Source organism: Gambusia affinis, linkage group LG15 (assembly GCF_019740435.1).
Source record: "Gambusia affinis linkage group LG15, SWU_Gaff_1.0, whole genome shotgun sequence".
Classification (NCBI taxonomy): domain Eukaryota; kingdom Metazoa; phylum Chordata; class Actinopteri; order Cyprinodontiformes; family Poeciliidae; genus Gambusia; species Gambusia affinis.
In genome coordinates, this window is record NC_057882.1 from 13,726,552 (window position 1) to 13,744,494 (window position 17,943).

General features: G+C 38.8%; 1 protein-coding gene across 2 annotated transcripts in view; it reads right to left on the bottom strand.

Moving 5' to 3' along the window:
• Nucleotides 1-442: 442 nt before the first annotated feature.
• The window catches only part of LOC122845017 (kinase suppressor of Ras 1-like), a 34,134-nt gene continuing 16,633 nt past the window's right edge, over nucleotides 443-17,943 (bottom strand). The window contains exons 7-23 of one of the 2 annotated variants that reach the window (XM_044140969.1): nucleotides 17,818-17,901; nucleotides 16,419-16,480; nucleotides 16,219-16,328; nucleotides 14,982-15,150; nucleotides 14,671-14,712; nucleotides 14,355-14,403; nucleotides 14,207-14,264; nucleotides 13,841-14,122; nucleotides 13,564-13,760; nucleotides 13,386-13,482; nucleotides 12,504-12,637; nucleotides 12,175-12,306; nucleotides 11,950-12,085; nucleotides 11,713-11,846; nucleotides 6,757-6,798; nucleotides 2,528-2,587; nucleotides 443-1,405 (exon numbers count right to left, since the gene is read on the bottom strand). In XM_044140969.1, the coding sequence (XP_043996904.1) occupies nucleotides 1,372-1,405; nucleotides 2,528-2,587; nucleotides 6,757-6,798; nucleotides 11,713-11,846; nucleotides 11,950-12,085; nucleotides 12,175-12,306; nucleotides 12,504-12,637; nucleotides 13,386-13,482; nucleotides 13,564-13,760; nucleotides 13,841-14,122; nucleotides 14,207-14,264; nucleotides 14,355-14,403; nucleotides 14,671-14,712; nucleotides 14,982-15,150; nucleotides 16,219-16,328; nucleotides 16,419-16,480; nucleotides 17,818-17,901 (1,822 nt within the window). In that variant the 3' untranslated portion in view covers nucleotides 443-1,371. Of the gene's footprint in view, nucleotides 1,406-2,527; nucleotides 2,588-6,756; nucleotides 6,799-8,783; nucleotides 9,678-11,712; nucleotides 11,847-11,949; nucleotides 12,086-12,174; nucleotides 12,307-12,503; nucleotides 12,638-13,385; nucleotides 13,483-13,563; nucleotides 13,761-13,840; nucleotides 14,123-14,206; nucleotides 14,265-14,354; nucleotides 14,404-14,670; nucleotides 14,713-14,981; nucleotides 15,151-16,218; nucleotides 16,329-16,418; nucleotides 16,481-17,817; nucleotides 17,902-17,943 lie in introns of those variants that run through there. The other variant, XM_044140970.1, reaches the window with a different exon arrangement.

A 17,943-nucleotide genomic window follows, 5' to 3' on the forward strand; every position in this document is an offset into this window, starting at 1 on the left:
AAATCGCTGCAGCTGAAATTAGGAATTTCTTGGTTTTTATTTTTTGGTATTTTCTGCCAATTTTATTATTTATTTATTACCAAGCTTAATTTTACTTTTTATTTTTATCATTTACCTATCTTTGATGTTGTGATTGTTGTGATTGCTTTTTACTTTGCACAACTGAAGTTGTTGCATATGTGCAAAGCAAATAAACATGGACTTGACTTTGTGTTGCTCTGTCCCATAAAGTCACATGACAAATTGTGAAACGGCCCAAGATGAAGGAATACTTTAGCAAGGAACTTCATGGACACAGACATATCTTGTGCAACCAACTGGGAACTGAAAATAAATAGCAATCATCCCGCGTTGAACTCCATTCAAGAAGCATGTTTTCTTTGACACTTTCTGCTTTTGGGGGGGAAAAAAAGAAGAAGAAAACAAAAAAGACCAAGTGAACACATTTTGTCAAATTTTAATTTGGAAATGATGAAAAACATGCAAGCCAAAAAGAATGGAAGACACGTCCACAAATATACAATCTGATGGGTTAAGATTACATGTATAAACGCTTCATCTTAAAAGGAACTAAGACGCTGCTGAAAACGACTGCTAAGTTGCGTTGAAATGGAAACTCGTGAAGAAAACCTTTACTGATCTTTTTTAGGTTCCTCTGTGTTTTCAGAGGAGGAAGGCGGCGGAGGATCTTTGGCGGGCTCCGAGCTGGTGGTCTCCTCTGCCGGCTTTGAAGGAGGAGAGCTTTCCTCTGGGGCTGCGGCCGTAGCGCCCCCCTCACTCTTCTGAGAGTCTCCCACCTCCTTCTCGTCTCCCTGTTGCTTAACCTCATCGGCCTTCCCTCCGTCCTCCTGGGTGGCGCCGACGTCGCTCTCCTGAGTTGTTTGACCGTTCTCTGTTAGCAGGAAACTGTTTTCTTTAGCTTCTGGTTGTGACTCGGCTTTACTCGTCTTGTCCATTCCGATACAATACTCAGAGTCGCCGCCTGTCGCCTTGAGGCGTCTTCTCAGCTGGCACACCTTGCATGCAAGTGCCAGGGTAGAAATCAGGAGAAAGCAGGCAGCGATCAGAACTACGTAGGTTATTAGCTTGGCATGCTTGTTCTCTATTAGATCAAAAATATTCCATGTTGTGGCAGTGGTGGTGGTGGTGGTGGTAGGGGTAGGGGTGGTGGTGGTAGGGGTAGGGGTGGGCAGAGTGGTGGGGATGTTGGTATCGCTCTCGGTTGAGTTCACAGAATTTATTGTTCCAGATCCAGTTACTGATTTATTCTCTGAGGCGCCGTTAGAGGCGGTCGAAGCCGTAGGATTGTCCTGATCCTTTGTTGGACCTTCACACAAAGTCCACGGGATAAACAGCAACACGGCCAGAACTTCAGCACAACACAGCAGGCCGTTCATGTTGATATCTATAAAAACAAAGGCGCAGGAGAGTTCAGGATTAAAACACGCTTCTGATGCAAATGGACGACAGGAATGGATAAACTCACACACAATGAAGAGTACTTGAGACGTCTGAACACAACTTGAATAACTCCATTGTATTTTTTCAGATAATTATCATCATGTTTACATTGATAAAAGTGATGTTCTTTGTAGTCTTTTCGACAACAGATTTTTTTTCTTCCACAAACTGTACAGCAATTAACAATTAAGACAATCTGGCTAAAGTTAACACTTGTAATTTTGCTTTGAACGAAGACATCACCATTGGTGGGTGACAGGATTCCACCAGTTTCCTGCCTGCTCAGTATTTGCCCGTTTATATTCTAAAAAAACTTCTGTTTCTTTAATCTAAGTGCTGAGTTTAAGCATCGGGAACCAAAACTGATCTGTCCCCATTAAGCCGCTGCTACAGAATAGATTACTGTCAGCAGTTACATTAATTACTTTAGATTCTTTTTTTTTTTTTTTTTACCTCAGATAAAATTAGCTGCTTAGTAGTAACTCAAGCTCATTCTAAATATGTTCAGCTTGTTGACTAAAGACTTGGTCACAAAATCTCTATAGACAGGAAATCATAAAGATTTCCTGTCTATAGAAATCACAAGAGGTTATTTTTTTTCACCCCTTGGTAATTTTAAAGTTGAGTTTAAAAACACATAGTCAATAAAAGGTAACACTTTATTTGACGGGTTGTGAATAAGACTGTCATGACAACGTCATAAACATGAAATAACAACCTGTTAAGAACATGAGTAAGTCTTCATGAATATTTGTCACTGTTGTCATAAAGTGTCATCGTGACACTTTTAATACAAAGTTGACATTATTCAAAATGTCTTCGTTATGACAACTTGACATTAACCAAGAAATCATGATCTGACATGAAGTTGTTATAAAAGTATTACAGATTAAATTGTAGCTTTATGTTACTAAAGCTAACATAAAGCTACAGCTTTAGTAAAGCTTTACTTTAGCTTTATTAAAGCTAAAGTTTAATCAGTAATACTTTTATAACACATTTGTGTCAGATCATGATTTCTTGGTTACTTTAATTATCATAAATAAACAATAAACCCATCACTTACATTGTTTGTTTTGCCAAGAAGAGCAGGAGGTTGTGTGGATGGATGGAGAGCCTGGAGCAACTGATGAGCAAAGTCCAGAGTTTTACAGGAACCAAGATGCAATGAAAGTCAGTTCAAATCAACTGTGCTCTTCTTGCTGTCACGACTTCTCTTCTTCCTCTTAGGACTATATTAAGAAGAGGAAGTGGTGATGGCTGCTCTGTTCAGTGGAGTGGTCATAGCAACATGCGAAGCAGTAGATCGTAAATGCGGCCTGATCTGTACTCTCACTCACCATCTAGGTTGGTTCCATCTAAATTTCACCTCACTTTATGGAATCCTCAATCAAACATACTTGCAACATTTTTCTCTCTCTCTCTTTTTTTTTAGACACTATTCTTGATTTGAATAATTGTCTGTGCAGGTCACTGCGGGTCACTGATGCTGACATGATGAGAAACCACCTCAGCCTGTGCATTGCAAAGGCCTCGGTCACGCTTTTTAAACAACAAAAATGAATCCGCCTCCATCTTGTGTCACGCTTAAAGGTTTACCTTCCTATTTACAAGAAAGCGAAAACTGGCCCTACGTCTGTTCGGTTTTCTTCGTTCAGTGTTGCGCATGCATACTCCAAGACTTTTTGACACTTTTAAAAAACAAAAACAAAACAACAAAAAACAGCCTCCATAAAATAAGTACATTAATTCTTCAACTTTCACTGACACTACATGAGCTTTTCCACTTCTCCAGACAACAATCTTCCATTTATTTTATTGGAGTTTCATAACGCAAACGCTTTATTATGTTTGGTTAAGTACAAACGGAATGCAGCAATGTGTGTTTTTCCAAAGGTTGAAAACTCAAAAGCGTGGTGTAATTTAAATTTAACACACATACAAGTGGCTTTTATAAGCGGTTTTGAAAACACGTTGGTGGCCGTTTCGCATCGACCACAACTTCCGGAGGGACAAAATGTCAAAAGGGTCCAAGTTTATGGCTCCTTTTCTAAACGTGCCGTAAACTCATGAAAGAAAAATGATCAGTTCTTTTTTTGTTCTCAATTCATGAATTTGCATCGGGGGAAAAAAAAAGTGTTTCTATTTTCTAAAGTTCCTCATCTTGCTTCCTCTGCTTGATGTATGCCGTGTTTCCCAAGTGGCTACATATCTGCACCTGCGCTGCAGAATTTAAAGGGGAAATGCCTAATTTCACAAAGCAGGATGCTGCAGATGATGAGAGCAGCAGAAGAGACGTGATGAAGAGGCTGCGAGACTCGGCACTCCTAACTAAATCCACTCCTCCTCCACGTGACCCGCCAGCATCTGTTGGTGAAGGGATGGAAATAGAGATGCTGGAGTTCGGAGCGTGTGAACGCCTGCTGTTCAGACCGCTCGGCCCTGAACAAAGTCATCATCACGACTGTCGTTAGAATTAAGACAGATAAAAGAGACGCAACAAAAGCGGTAGAAACTACCACAGATCTGTAGCTTTCCTGACGCTGATGTTTTTCTTGAATATTGAACGAAATAAAGGGGGAGAGAGGGGATCACTTTCTTTGCACATCTGCAGGAGCCACAAATGTGAAAATGAATACAAAAGAAAAATTGCAAGAATGCAAAGGTGGGATAAAAGCAATCATAATTTTTCTGGTGATTTTTTTTTTTTTTTAATGATAAGCTCGAAGGTGTCGGATGTCATCTCCTGAACGATTTATTCAGCTGAAACAGAAAGGCACCATGAAGCCAAATAAATATCAAAGGAGGAAGCGAGAAAAGAAGAAACACAGATGACTTCATTTCCAAAAAGCCACACGCCGTCCTCCGAGAAACGGAAAGTCCCACTTGTCAGTAACGCCACACTCATCAATATACATTTACGCTGGATGTTGGTGCCTGTGTGTGCATGCATGCAAGCCAGACGTTTTTTTTGTTTGTTTTTTTTTTTCCATTTAATTGCGTGTGTTGTGTTTTTCTCGCACATCCGGCGCTACCTTTCACGTCTATAAATAGCTGACTCGCTGGCTGTGATGGTGGACAGCTTCATTACAGACAATCCCAAGGACATCAGCTGATGGCTGACAGTTGCAACGGGTGGGCTCAGCAAATGTCAAAATGGCCTCCAGAGTGCAGCCCCCTCCACCTCCCCTCCTCCACCTTCTGTTTTGCTCTTTACCAAGTTTAAACGCTGAATTTTAGAGTTTCCGCGAACTTCAATTTTGTCTTACAGCTCACCTGAACATCATTACATTTCATGCTACTAAAATGTCAAAAAAAAAAAAGTACAATTAGCTGAAGCGGCTACTATCCATTGCCTCAATGCTATTGTGTGTGATGAGTGTGCTGGAAAAATCTCTTTCTAATCGCCCAGCGCTGGTCACGTGACCCGGTGCCAGTTGGAGTCAAAAGGCCTTTTAGTCGGGGCAGAGGGCACAAAGTGCTCTCTCTCTCTCTATTTTTTTTTCCATCGCATTAAAACCAGCGCACACAGAAATCAATTCATCACCCCTTATAGTCCGAGCCATGCTTCGGATGCAACTTTTCAATTTCAAGGGCTGAATGCAAGCACGGAGTATTTCTCACTTTTATGGCAGCTCCCCAAGGCCCGGTATGAGAGAAAAACCGACGTGTATTTATCAGAGAAAAAAGCTGCCTAAGCAAAAGAAGTTGAGAAAATACCGCTATCAGCTGTCGAAGTGGGGGGGGCAAGCAGAGTCAAGTAATTAGTCATTTAACTTTAACTGTTCAAATTCCTTAAAAATGATGGAGTCATACATAGTCTACTGCCCCATATAGATTTTTTTCTGTTTTTTACTTTTTCATATGCTTTTTTTTTTTTTTTTTAAACACACAACAATATCATCAGTAAATACAAAGTACAACTTTGAAATGATGTCCTTAATTATTGAGGAAGGGAAAGCTATTCAAACTACCCTGGCTTCATGTGGAAAATGTAATTGCCTCATTTAGATAGAACCCGTCTCACAACATGAAGTAGGCGAACAGATTGATAGAAAGTCACTCTATCAGTCAGGAAAGAGCTACACAGCTATTTCTAACCAAAGAAGACCCACATTTACTCCAAGAGCATATTGATGACTCATCCAGGAGCAAAGTACTTTACTCCACAAGGTCAACCTCAAGCACACTTGGGTTATTTGGCCCTGACAAACTACAACACACAATGGAGTCAACCTCTGAATGACTCAAAAAAAACAGAGGTTTTGAAGTGGCGTAATTAAAGTTTGAACTGGTACTCAATTGGTTTGGTGTACCATGACCTTAAACATTGTATTCATACTCAAAAACTCAAATTAACACACTTCTGCAAAGAAGAATGGAAATAAAGTTAGACTCGTTGCCACTTATTGCCAATGCTTGATGGCATGTTGCTTCCAAGACTGACAAAAACTATTTTAGTAGAGTAAAACCTTTAAAAAAAAAAAAAAAAAAAAAAAAAAAAAAAGTCCTGGTTGGCTTGAACGGCTGTTGTGTTTTGGAAAATATAAATATGTAATAATATTTGCAAAGGTTATATTAGCCTCATATAAAGATGTGTGTGATCTGAGTCAGGTGCTGTAAAACAAGCAAAATAAATCAGTAAGGACATCTTTTGTTTTTTACGGCACTGCTGTTGATTAATTAATATAAATACCTGTTGATTAGTGTGGAGAGTCTAACTTAAAGTAGGCTATGGTTTAAGTTGTTCTTGAAATAGATTATTGCAGACGTACTGTTGCCGCTAATTTGTGGTTGTGCTTTTAAATTTGTAGCCATGTTATAAATGATTTGCTGATGTGATTCGCACTTTAGTCCACATTACCGATGAGACAGGAAGTCCCAAAGAAAAAAAGTGAGCGCAGGGGAAATGTCATGCATCTCCTCCTGCTGCTGCTATTGCTCTCGAGGCGTGAATGTGAAGACTGGCAACCTTCAGTCTGATGAAGGGGAAAGATTCAACCGGATGAATCTTTCCCCTTCGTCAGGTTGTTAATGATCGGACTTGAGGTAAAAGTTCACAACTTTTAGAAAGTAAAATAAAGATGTATTCTCTATGCAGAATGTGATCAGCTCCACAGCAGTCTGCGGAGTTTTAGTGCCCCCTAGAGGCGAGGCGAAATCAACGTTCAGGTCCTGGTGCAGGTGTTTCAGGGAGATACATCTACTTAAACAATTTCGCCGCTAGCCTTTGAAGCAATAATTTAAAAACTTAAGAGGACGACATTTCATATGTTCATCTGTCCTTCTACTCACCCTGAAAAGTTTGTATTTTTTTCCTCCAGCAGGATTACTGTCCTGCAGAATAAAGGGAGAATAAAGAGTTTTTAATGCATTTACTGAAGACGCTTGAAAAATCAGCTTAGCCCAAAAAGCAACATTGTAGAAAAGCAATAATAAACTTCAATCCCGTCGTGAACCTGCTGGAAATGCTTCAACTTTACCAGTTTTTTCACTAAGGTCAATATTGGTTTTCTGCACTCTCAGCTTTATTTCTGAACGTACAAATTTAACACTTTCTTTGGCGTCAGTGTGTTATTGGCCACAAAGTCACAAACAAATAAGTTTGCCTAACCAGTTTTTTTTTCATCTAGCTAAAATACTACTGCTCCTCTGTTTATCAGGTTTTCCTCCGTCATGTTTAACAGGTCAGAATAATGTGTGGTTGCTCACTGTCAACAGAAATTGATCAGTTAGCAATGCCACAAGTTTGCTAAATCCTGCAATGCTGGAAAAAGTTCTAAAAAAAAAAACATGTTACCTATGAAGTAGGCAAACGAAGTTTTTTTTTTTTTTTTTTTTTTTACTATCCAGAAACCTTTTGAAAACATTTATTTAAAATTGGACTGTTTCAACACAGTTTGATACAGAAGAAATTACTTGTTGGTTTGTATTACACTCCTGAATACAAACCACCCATGTTTGTTTTCAGGAGTGTAACAGGAATGGTTGTACTCACCTGTGACCTCTCTTGGGAAAACAAGCCACTTCATAAGTCTGCAGATTACTTTAAGAACTATTAAGTTTTGCCACTGCAATTTTAGATCACTGGATGGGGTGCCGGTTTACGTCTCCAAGCTACCGATCTGGCATTTCTCCAGACTTAACCTTCACTGGGCAAACTGCCATACAACTCTCCAGCCAGTGAGCTCATGTTTCTTGGCTTGTTTATACTCACTTTTTGATCGACCCATTTTTATTTTTTTTATAAACTTATGTGTCAGCTTAATTATATTTATTTCAATATCCAATCATGAGCTACAAGTCTGTACATAACTGGAAAGGAAGACGTAAAAAAATAAACTAAAAACAGACTCACTAAAGTTTAGATTTGATTTCCTTATGCACTCTAGCAATTTTCTAATTACATATTTCGAGAAATTCGTACTTTTAGCCTGTTTTTTTTAAGTTAATTATGTCCTTGGGTTGCGTGTTTCAAGAACAAACACACAAACTCTATTTGGGTATCTGATAAATGCAAATGTGGTTATTGGAAACAAAGCAAAACAATGTTAACTTATTACATGACAAGCCCATTTTTATTGTCTTCCACGGATGGAAACAGAAACTGTGTACAGAATGGTAGTCACATGCAATACAAAAATATGGATCTTTACAATAACATAAAAAACATGAATTGGCCCATCCTTAAAAAAACATGTACAGTCTTTTTACAGTGTTTTATACATGAAAAAATATAAATATATATTTACACATCTGTAATAGCCAGAGCAGTACCTAATCAAAAACATGTTTTAAGTATGTTACATATAAAAGGTTTTTAATTTAATTTATTCATTTAAAAAAATTTTTTTTTTTTTAGAAGAACTGTGTTAATTTGCTTTATATTAATTTATGTACATTACATACTACATGGATTTGGAACACAAGGTACTGCAATCTTTAACAAAACCCTCCAAAAAAACCAAACGTATTCCGACACTGAACGCTCACCCAGTTGCGCGTGCACCAACGAGATAAAAAACAAAAAACAAACACATAAATACCAACAACCCAACTGAAGCCAGGAATCACAAAACAATGCACACACGCGCACCGAGGCGGTCATGTTTACGGGAGGATTTTGGACACATTCGCATCAGATTCCTTATTGATGCACTTCAACCAAATAGATATTGGTATGTGTAGTTTATGCCTGTGTAGTTTTGACCTGCTTGCTTTTTACTGAGTAAAGCACACACACACACACACACACCTCTCACTGACCTGTATTTGTTTTCAAATGAGTCCCATAAACAGAGATTTAGGAGATTGTACTTTAAAAAAAAAAAAAAAAAAAAAAAGGCGACATACAAGTGAGCACATCACACTGGTCAGTCCTTGAGACTCGTCTGAAAAGAAACTGTAAAAACACAGCAAAAACCACCATGCAAAAGAGAAAAAGAAAAAAAAAAACTAAACTAAAATATAGCCCAAAAAGAAGTTGTTTTTTCTCCTTTTTGACAAAAGTGCATATTGTCTGGGCACGGGGTTAGTGAACAACATGCCGTCACACTAGCCATAAAGAAAAGCGAGGGAGTAGAGGCGGAAGGCAGCTGGTTTGAGAGCATCACTCATGCAGCCTGTTCAACATGTCGAGCCCTCAGGGGGGCAAAAAAACAAAAAAACAAAAAAAAAACAGAGATAAATGAAGTTGTCCGTTCAGTGATTGGGTCCGTTTTATATCCAGCAGCGCCTTTTGCTTCGTGTGTTTTCAGGGAGGAGGGAGAGGAAAAAAAGTGCCATTGTCAGGAACCCAGTGAGAACAGCCACATCATAGCAGCACAGAGAAGGTGAGCAGCCATCAGCAGACACAGTCAGTCAGTCTCACAGACGCCACAAGTCAGTTACTCACAAGCCCAGCAAATGTTTTTGAATCAAGCAAAAAAAAAAAAAAAAAACAAGAAGGCAAAGAGATTTTCAAGATGTGTCAAAAGGGAAAAGCCAAAAAGGGCTCTGTATCTTTCATATATTTCAGTCCCTCGATCCACTTTCCAAACAAGAAATACGCCAACGGTTAGACACGGAAGATTGGACTGGGGATTAGTGGAAGTGGAGCCCGTTTCAGGCAGAGGCAATGCTTTGATCAACCCTGTAACAGTTAGGGATCCAGGAGCATGCAAGGCAGAACCAGGCTTTGTTTTGCATTGCTAATGTTTCAGAGTGGCTGCTACAACCTGGATTAGACAAGAGATAAAAGACAAAAGAAAAAAAAAAAGAAAAGAAAAAAACAGGAGAGAGAAAAAGGGCAAAGGAAATGTTAGATGGTTAGTAAAAGAATCAGGCTGAACAGGAGCATTTTGATTAGTCAGAGAAGATCCAGCACATTAAACAGTTAGGGAAGTTCATTAAGACAGCAGGACTTTGTATTTCTCCATTTTTAGGTGTTTTTCAACTTATAAAATTCTAACCTAAAGTGTGAAACCTGTCATTTAAACCTAGATAGGTCTATAGTGAAGCTCTGGGGTGCTTGAAGCAAAAACAAAAAGTGTGAAAAAGCAAATTAAAGAAGAAAAGCAAAAAAAAAAAAAAAAAAAAAAGTAAGATATTAACATTACCATAAAGCTGAGCTGTATACATGCTGCATGTCCAATCAGAGTGAACCGAATTCTCTGAACGCTAATAAAAAGTTTTACTGCTCAACTTAATCTAATCAAAAGTGATTAAAAGATGATGCAAGCCTGCTGGTGTGGCTATAATTCTGATTTTTTGTTGTATTTTAAATACATATAACTTATTAAATGTTTCAGCAATTGTGTAAAATGTAAATGTTTTAAAAGTTCTTTAAAAACGTTAATCTTTTTGTTTTCATTGATTGTGGGAAAATTCTTAGTAACGGCACCAATACCTGATTCCTGATCTTTCTAGACATTTAGCATCGTCAGCCTGGTGCTTTTTATGCTGGTGACTAGATCAGTCACTGAATGTACAGAACAGGTTGTGTTAAAAACAACACTGTTCTGTGTGGAGGTCGATACTAGGTGAGGAAGTATTTAAGTATTCGTGAGGTTAAAGACGGAGCACAAAAGTTGTAAGAGTCTATTTAAAAGGAGAAACAGTTCACTGTTCACGCCCTTTAAACATTGTTTTAATTATATAAAGCTACTTTTTGATTATTCATGCAGTTTTCTAGTGATTGTGATGGAATTTTATGCAATCTGTTTGAAATCTGATGTAAGTGAAGGTTTTAAACTTTTTAGGGTATACACACAGATGATTGTACTTCGTAATCCTAACACCTAATGTAAGATGCTGAAGACATTTTGAGCTGTTGAGCTCTTAATGTTCCGTCTCGGTTTAAAAATAACACTGAAAACCCTTTTTATAGCGACTCATCTCACACACTAAGTGAGATATTAACTCTCCTCTCAATATAGCTAGGACAAGTATTTTGAACACTACTACTTTTTTTCCTCTTATTTATAGTAGTGAAATTACAGTTAAATTTCTTTCGACACTCCTTCATATAGAAGCATGAGGCTGTATTTGTGGAAGATATGGAATATGGTTTGCAAAAACATAAAAATGCCTATACTCTTAAACCCTTTAAATAATTTCTACAGCATTTGCTGTCTTGTTTTAAAGCAGGTTTCTTTAAGTAAATTATTTAAATGTACTATTTAAAATACGCAATAGCTGTTAATTATTCACATTTTACAACAGTGTTACAGCTTCAATGAAGACGGCGCTGTATTACATCCTCCATCTTGCGTCGCTGTTGGAGGTCAGAATCTGTTCCTGACAGCATGTCTATGCATTTGGAAATATCCTAACCGTTATAGACAGTGGCTGTTTCACCTCAGCAATTGTAAAATATAAGCATCTCAAACTACTTTTAGAAATATCTATGCTTGAAGATTGCCTGAAGAATAAATTAAGCTAAAGAAATGATGTATATACACATCTATGAAACACAAATTTCACAGCTTATCAAAAAAAAATAAAAGCAAAGAATCTGAAGAACTATTTTAAAACAAACATACTAACAATTTTTATTTTTTTTTGTTTTATACCCCAGCTACAAGTCTGACCCGAGCTCGGCTCCAGTTATGTGTCGTTTATACAGTGTGGCGACAGATATCATGACTGCTCAGGTCACTGTACCACAGGGAAACCATAAAAACAGCAAACCCCCCCAAAACAAACGTAGAATCTCTGCACGTGTTTTCATGTCCAGTGTCTTCACCTCCGCTCCTGCTGCGGGATACCTACTCTGCAGACTTCCAGAAGTGTCCTGGGTGCGACAGCCTGCGGTTGAGTTTGGGCAGCTTCTCCAGCATGTCAGCCAGCTGAGTGAAGGTCGGCCTGTCTCTCGGGTTAAACGCCCAGCAGGCAGACAGGATCTCCTAACAAAACCAAAATACATTGCTTTAACAAGTTTCTTGACTATATTAACAAGTTTCTTGACTATATTAAGTAAAACGGTCTAAACGCAATTTGTCAACTCACTGTGACCTCCTTGCCCAGGCTGATCTCCCCCAAAACCTTCTTTATGCCCTCGCCACTCCCCACCTGCCAGATGGTGGCTTCAACAGGCTGGTTAGTGATTGGCCAGTCTCTAGCTTGAAGCTCATACCAAATTGTTCTGAAAAAGAGGAAGTCAGTGATGTAATTAATATTAATCAGAACTCCCAGAACCAGGCTGGAGGACTCCAGAGCTTCAACACAACTTACCCAAAGGCATACACGTCCGCTGCTGTTGAAAAGGGAAGGCGATCCTCATTGTTGCCTGGACACATTTTACGCACAATCTCCGGCGCCAGGTAACAAATCCAACCGTGCGGAAGTCTGAGTTTATTCTCACGCCTGAGAAGGAAAAGAAAATCTTTACAAGCATGCCATTTCCTATAGAAATGACTATCTGACAAGCAAAAAAGATGGGTGCAGGATTGCCACTGCAGGCCTCAGCAAGTTTTCCAGATCACTGCAGCTCCCTTGGCAACAGCCGAGCAGTGTAAACAGAACTTCAGCTGAGCTTGTGGTTTGAAGGTGCCGTTCCTCACCTCCCCTCCTGAACGACTCCAGAAATCCCAAACAAGCCAAAATCCGTGATCACCACTTTGTTGGTGTCATGGAAAACATTCTTGGACTTCAGGTCTTTGTGAACGATGCCTTTGGCGTGGAGATAGCCCATTCCCTATGTTGAATAGTGAGGGATAAGATTATGTAAAAACCTTCAAGACACTTTCAATCCAATTAAAACACAGGACTAACCCTATGATAAAGTGTTTGAGCAGCAACAATAAAACAGAAAACATAATTGGAAAAACATTTGCATTGTTTTGCATGGCAAATGAATTGAATTTATATTGTGCCTTTCTAGTCATACTAACCACTCGGGTGCTTTTATTTTCACCCAGCTGCATTAAGTAACATGCAGTAATGCAGAACCTCCCCCCCCCTTCATATTCAGTTGCTGCACACTGCCAGCATTCAGTTGCTGGCTGCACACTGCCAGCAACTGAATGTGCCGTCTGAAAGATGGTTTCAAAAATTGTCCCCTTACTCACAAGACAGACATACTCAGCTATTGGAAATATATCTGCGTTTAATATACGTATATCTGGAAACTAAAGAACAAAACTCTTTTGTTGAGGGTGCAGATCATTTAAAAATGGTGTTATTGAGCTACAAGCAGCTGTTGAGTTGTTAACTGTGGGTTGTCTGCCAAGTAAAATAAACAAACAGACTGTGGTATTCCGTTTAATAAAAACATGAAAACTTTGCTATTATTTCAATGTTTTTAAGTTTGGTTTAAAAAATATAAAAGTTATAATTAGTATATATTTTTGTATCAGGAGAAATAATTGACTTGAGAAAGCACTAATGACAAACAAAACAGTTTTGGCAGGAAGTGACACTGAACATGATACAAAGCAAAATACCTTTACAATCTCCTGAGCGATTTGCCTCGTTTTATTGATATCCAAATTATTTTTGGTGTCCCGAACAACAGAGTACAGCGTCCTTCCTTTACAGAAACTATCGAAGAAAAAGAAGGAGAAGCTTACACAACCGAAGCAACGTCCCAACTTGAGGTGCGTTTGGTTTATCCGCTCTTACCTGGTGATGATGGCTAAGTGGGGTGGAGCCATGCAAGCCCCCATGAAGAGGACTACATTCTCGTGTCTGGTCTGTCTGTAGTTCATCACCTCCTTCTTAAAGAGTTTCAGATGATCCTGATTGTTTCCATCAATCTCAAGAAGTCTGATAGCGACCTCGCCGTGCCACCGACCCTTGTGCACCCGACCCCAGCGACCCTGATCGACAGAAACGCAAAAACTCAGGACGTTTACCTTCTCACACTCGCGTCAATAACACCGTTTTTGAGAATCCTCACCTTTCCGATGAGCTCTCCGAGATCCAGCTGCTCAAAGGGAATGTCCCACTCCTGCAGGTACACACTCGTCTGGCTGGGCTTGCGGGATATGGGGCCCTTCCATTGGTTTCCACGAGAGCAAGGCAGATCGTCCAGCTCGTCGCACTCACCGTCTGAGCCGATGTTCCCCATCATTTCCTCCCTGTCCTCCTCGTATTCCCCTCTGTCACCTCTGTCGTCCTCTTCATTCTCCTCCTCCGCTTCGGGATCTTCATCTTCATCCTCAAAGTTCTCATCCCTTTCCTTAAATCAGGCAGCAAGAGATTGGTTTGTGCACAAAAAAAGATGTATATAAAAAAAAAATCTAAAAGCATGTTGTGACATTACCTCTTCATCCTCAACCAGCTCATTGTGTGTGTCATCTGCTGACTGCTCTACCTCACTGCTGCAAAACAAATTATATACTGCCATCAGAGGTACAACTGAAGAATAAATATTTAAACATTTAAATTAAAACTAGTCAAGCACAACTTACACTGTGTCTTGGAGGACATCAGAGTACACATTTGTAGGACTGCAAACATCTACAGAGAATAGCATAACATCCTTTAAATGATTCAATAGTTATCCCACCACACAGATCATGTAATTATTCAACATCTCCAGCAGATGGTGTCAAAATGCAGCTAAGAGCCAGTAAGCACACAGAGAGAGGAGGCGGCTACACTTACAGCTAGCAACTCTACAGAAATCATGCAGGAGGAAGAGAAAGCTGCGAGAATCTAATGGTTATGGAGTGGTATGATGGCGTAATAAGAACTCGGTGTGTCACTAAGGGACAGTCAACTCACCGGGGAAGATAAACTGCTGCCTATGCTGAAAATAATACGCAGCTTTTGTGAAAAATACGGAGAGGGGAAAGACAGCATAGCAGGAGAGATTCTGGGTTAGTGAAGCTTTTGGTTAGGAGACCATCATGAAAGCACAGTTCAGTGTTAAAGACCCCGAAGGAGGGACAAAGGGGTGCATGAGGCCAATAACATTATTATTACTACTATTCAAGAAGAAAAAAATGAGCTTACATGGATTTAAAAAGCAGTAATAATCACTTTAAGCTTCCGGATTTGAACGTGTTCGTTAGGAGCTTTGTGGCCAGGTTTACCTGGAAAGTTAAATCGGCTGTCTCTGTGTCCTTTTGGCGAAGGGTTAGGTGGTGGTGTGGCACTCGGAGGATTGCTCTGCTGGAAGGGAGCAGGGGAGGAAGGAGTGGATGAAGTGGTGGAGGATGGGTTGCTGCTCGAGTCCAGCTGGTTCATAACAGGAGGATGATCCTGACGAGACGCAGATTTCAAGAAAAATAAAGTTTACTCAATCAGTATATCACTGCTTTTCACTTTAGATTACTAAAGGAGCTCATAAGAGCCAGATTTCCTTTCGTGAATGCATTATTGAAGTATAAATTGCTAAAAAGCTGTCATTGCTCCACTTTACAGCAGGACAAATGAGCAGATGGTGGAACTGAGTGGAAAATAAAAGTTCTCACTTATAAAAAGAAAATAGGTCATTTATTTAACAGGGACAACTGACAATTACACCTCTTAGTCTAGCACTTGAGTGACACTTGCATTATTAACAGAGGAATAATAAAAGCCTGCATAGCCTTGAATAAGCATTCACACTGATTACATAAACACAATTGTTTATGTTTTTTCCAAGATTTTTATGTGACAGATTAAAAAAAGGCTGTGCATAATTGTGAAGTGGAAGGACAGGAAAACATAGGCTTTCAAATTTTCTTTACAAATAAATGTTTAGTGTGTTTAGAATGCCCCCGAAAATACCTTACACAGCCATCTTTCTGCATCAGCTTTTAAAATAAATTGGACTTTGACTGGACCCTTCAAACATATAAATATACTTTCATGTAAGCCATTTTATTGTAGCTTTGTATGCTTAAGGTTGTCGTCCTCTACCACATTCTCAACTGTTTTGCAGCTTCTCTCAGGTTTTCTGAGAGGGTTAACTAATATTTAGATGCATTCAGGGTTGGAGCAAAGTGTTAGCTTTCCGTCACACAAAAGTTTTGCATGCAGGAAAAACAAGTTGCATTTTGGTAACATCTGAGGAAACCGCTGAGGACTTAACAGAACAGCTGCAATTATGCAGAGGCAAAATAACACTTACCGTAATAGTATTTATTAATTAGGTTACTTGTAGAGACAATTGGATTGTATTTGGGGGTATCATATTAAAAGTTCAAAATCTTTTTACTTCCATTTCACATTTATGTGGTAGTCCTTAATGGTCTCTCTCATAAAGTAAATCAAACTGAGGTTAGTGGTAATAAGAAAAAATATGAAAAGATCTTAGGTATTTTGTATATTAAAACATTTCATTACCTTTTTTGTAATGGCCTTTGGTAATGTACCAAACTGAGGAGCTTCCTGTGGTCGGTCCACAGGGTTGTTTATATCAGAAGGAACTGACTCGGTCCTCCTAATTTTGGCAACTGCAGAACACGTAATTATTTTCACACAGGGCCTGTATCAGAAATTTGCAGGGGGGGGCGGGGGGGGATGTTAAGCATGAAGAAACGTACTTGGTAGAAAAGAGATTCTGCAGGATGGAGCCTCCTTTGTGCATTTGTTGTGGCACTTTAATCTGCAAGGACAGTAGGCAACACATGCGTAACAATTAACATTGAGCACCAACAGAGCTCCTCAAGTCCAGATCAAGATTAAGTCAAGCCATCACAGCCCTCTACTACGAAGCAGGATTAATAGCTTACTAAGGTAACTTCAAGTTCAACACAAGGCTTTTTTTTTTTTGCTTTTTTTTGGGGGGGGGGGGGGGGATCATGAAGCCACTGTGCTTCTTGAAAGCATTTCTGAGCACAGAACTTGCACTAGAAGTCTAACCTGCTTCAGAACAAGTTGGGTTAGCCTCTTATGTCAGACTATAAATGGTTCAAGTGTGTTTTGTTACATCTATGTAAACATGTTTTGTTGGAATTAGTAACAACAGTGTAGCCTGAGTGAGAGACTAAGGATTCCCTGTTTTCTCCTCTAGTACACGTGAGTGCAGGTTTCGTACTCCTCCAACTATGTCTGCATGTTAGTATACATACATCCAAATTAAAAAAAATGTTTCTTGAAATTACTGAAACTTCACTGGATGATGAATAAATAAGACATAGAACAGGGACGATCTCATAAGTATGGAGAATATTTATGTACTAATAATAAAATGGTAAACCATATTATTCAGTTGTACTTCAGTGCTATATGCCAAGGCTAACTTTCTTTATGTATCTGTCAATCTGAAATTGCTTTTAAAGCATTTAACTGTACTTTAGCTGAAATATATTTTTTTTTCTTACAAACATGATCTGATAACTATTTTTTCTATGTCTGCAGTGTTTGGCCTTTAAATTACACTTTCCGGTTTAGCAAACAGTAGACAGTCTAGGAAGTATGAGTAAGGCCTCATTAACTCAGAGACCAGTGATGACATATAATTTAGAATAATCTTAATTATTCAGACAAACTTACTCAAATCTGACTTTCTAAACTGAACCTGCTTCACAGTACAGGGCCCATGCTAAGTGGAATATGAGTCAAAATTAACAAAAACAGTGCTGATTAACTAAAGACAGATAAAAAGCAAACTCATAGCTGCTGAAAACAGAAATATTCCCTGTATGTAATTTTTTTTAATGCTTTTAACATGTAAAACACAACGCTATTACTGTGACTTAACTAGTTTATGCAGAAATCTTCTCTGCAAAATGGCAGTTCTTGTGCCTTTATTCATTTAATCAGCTTTTAACCAAGAAACATTACCTCTATGTATTGTCTTTCCACCATTTAAAAAATGTAATACTTAAGTAATTTGAATACAATTAAATTGCATTTATTTGCCTTCCATGTTTTTCTACAGGAAATCAAATTTTATTTCAAACAACTAAAGAAGCCTTTTAAACAAAGTAGTCGACTTACCGACAGTGTTTGCATTTAACACCAAACATCATGCTCTTCTGACACACTTGACATGTCTGGGATAACCAGGACTTGGTTGAAAACCTACAAATGACAAAGTCAGGTCATTTCATTTCTGTACTATCA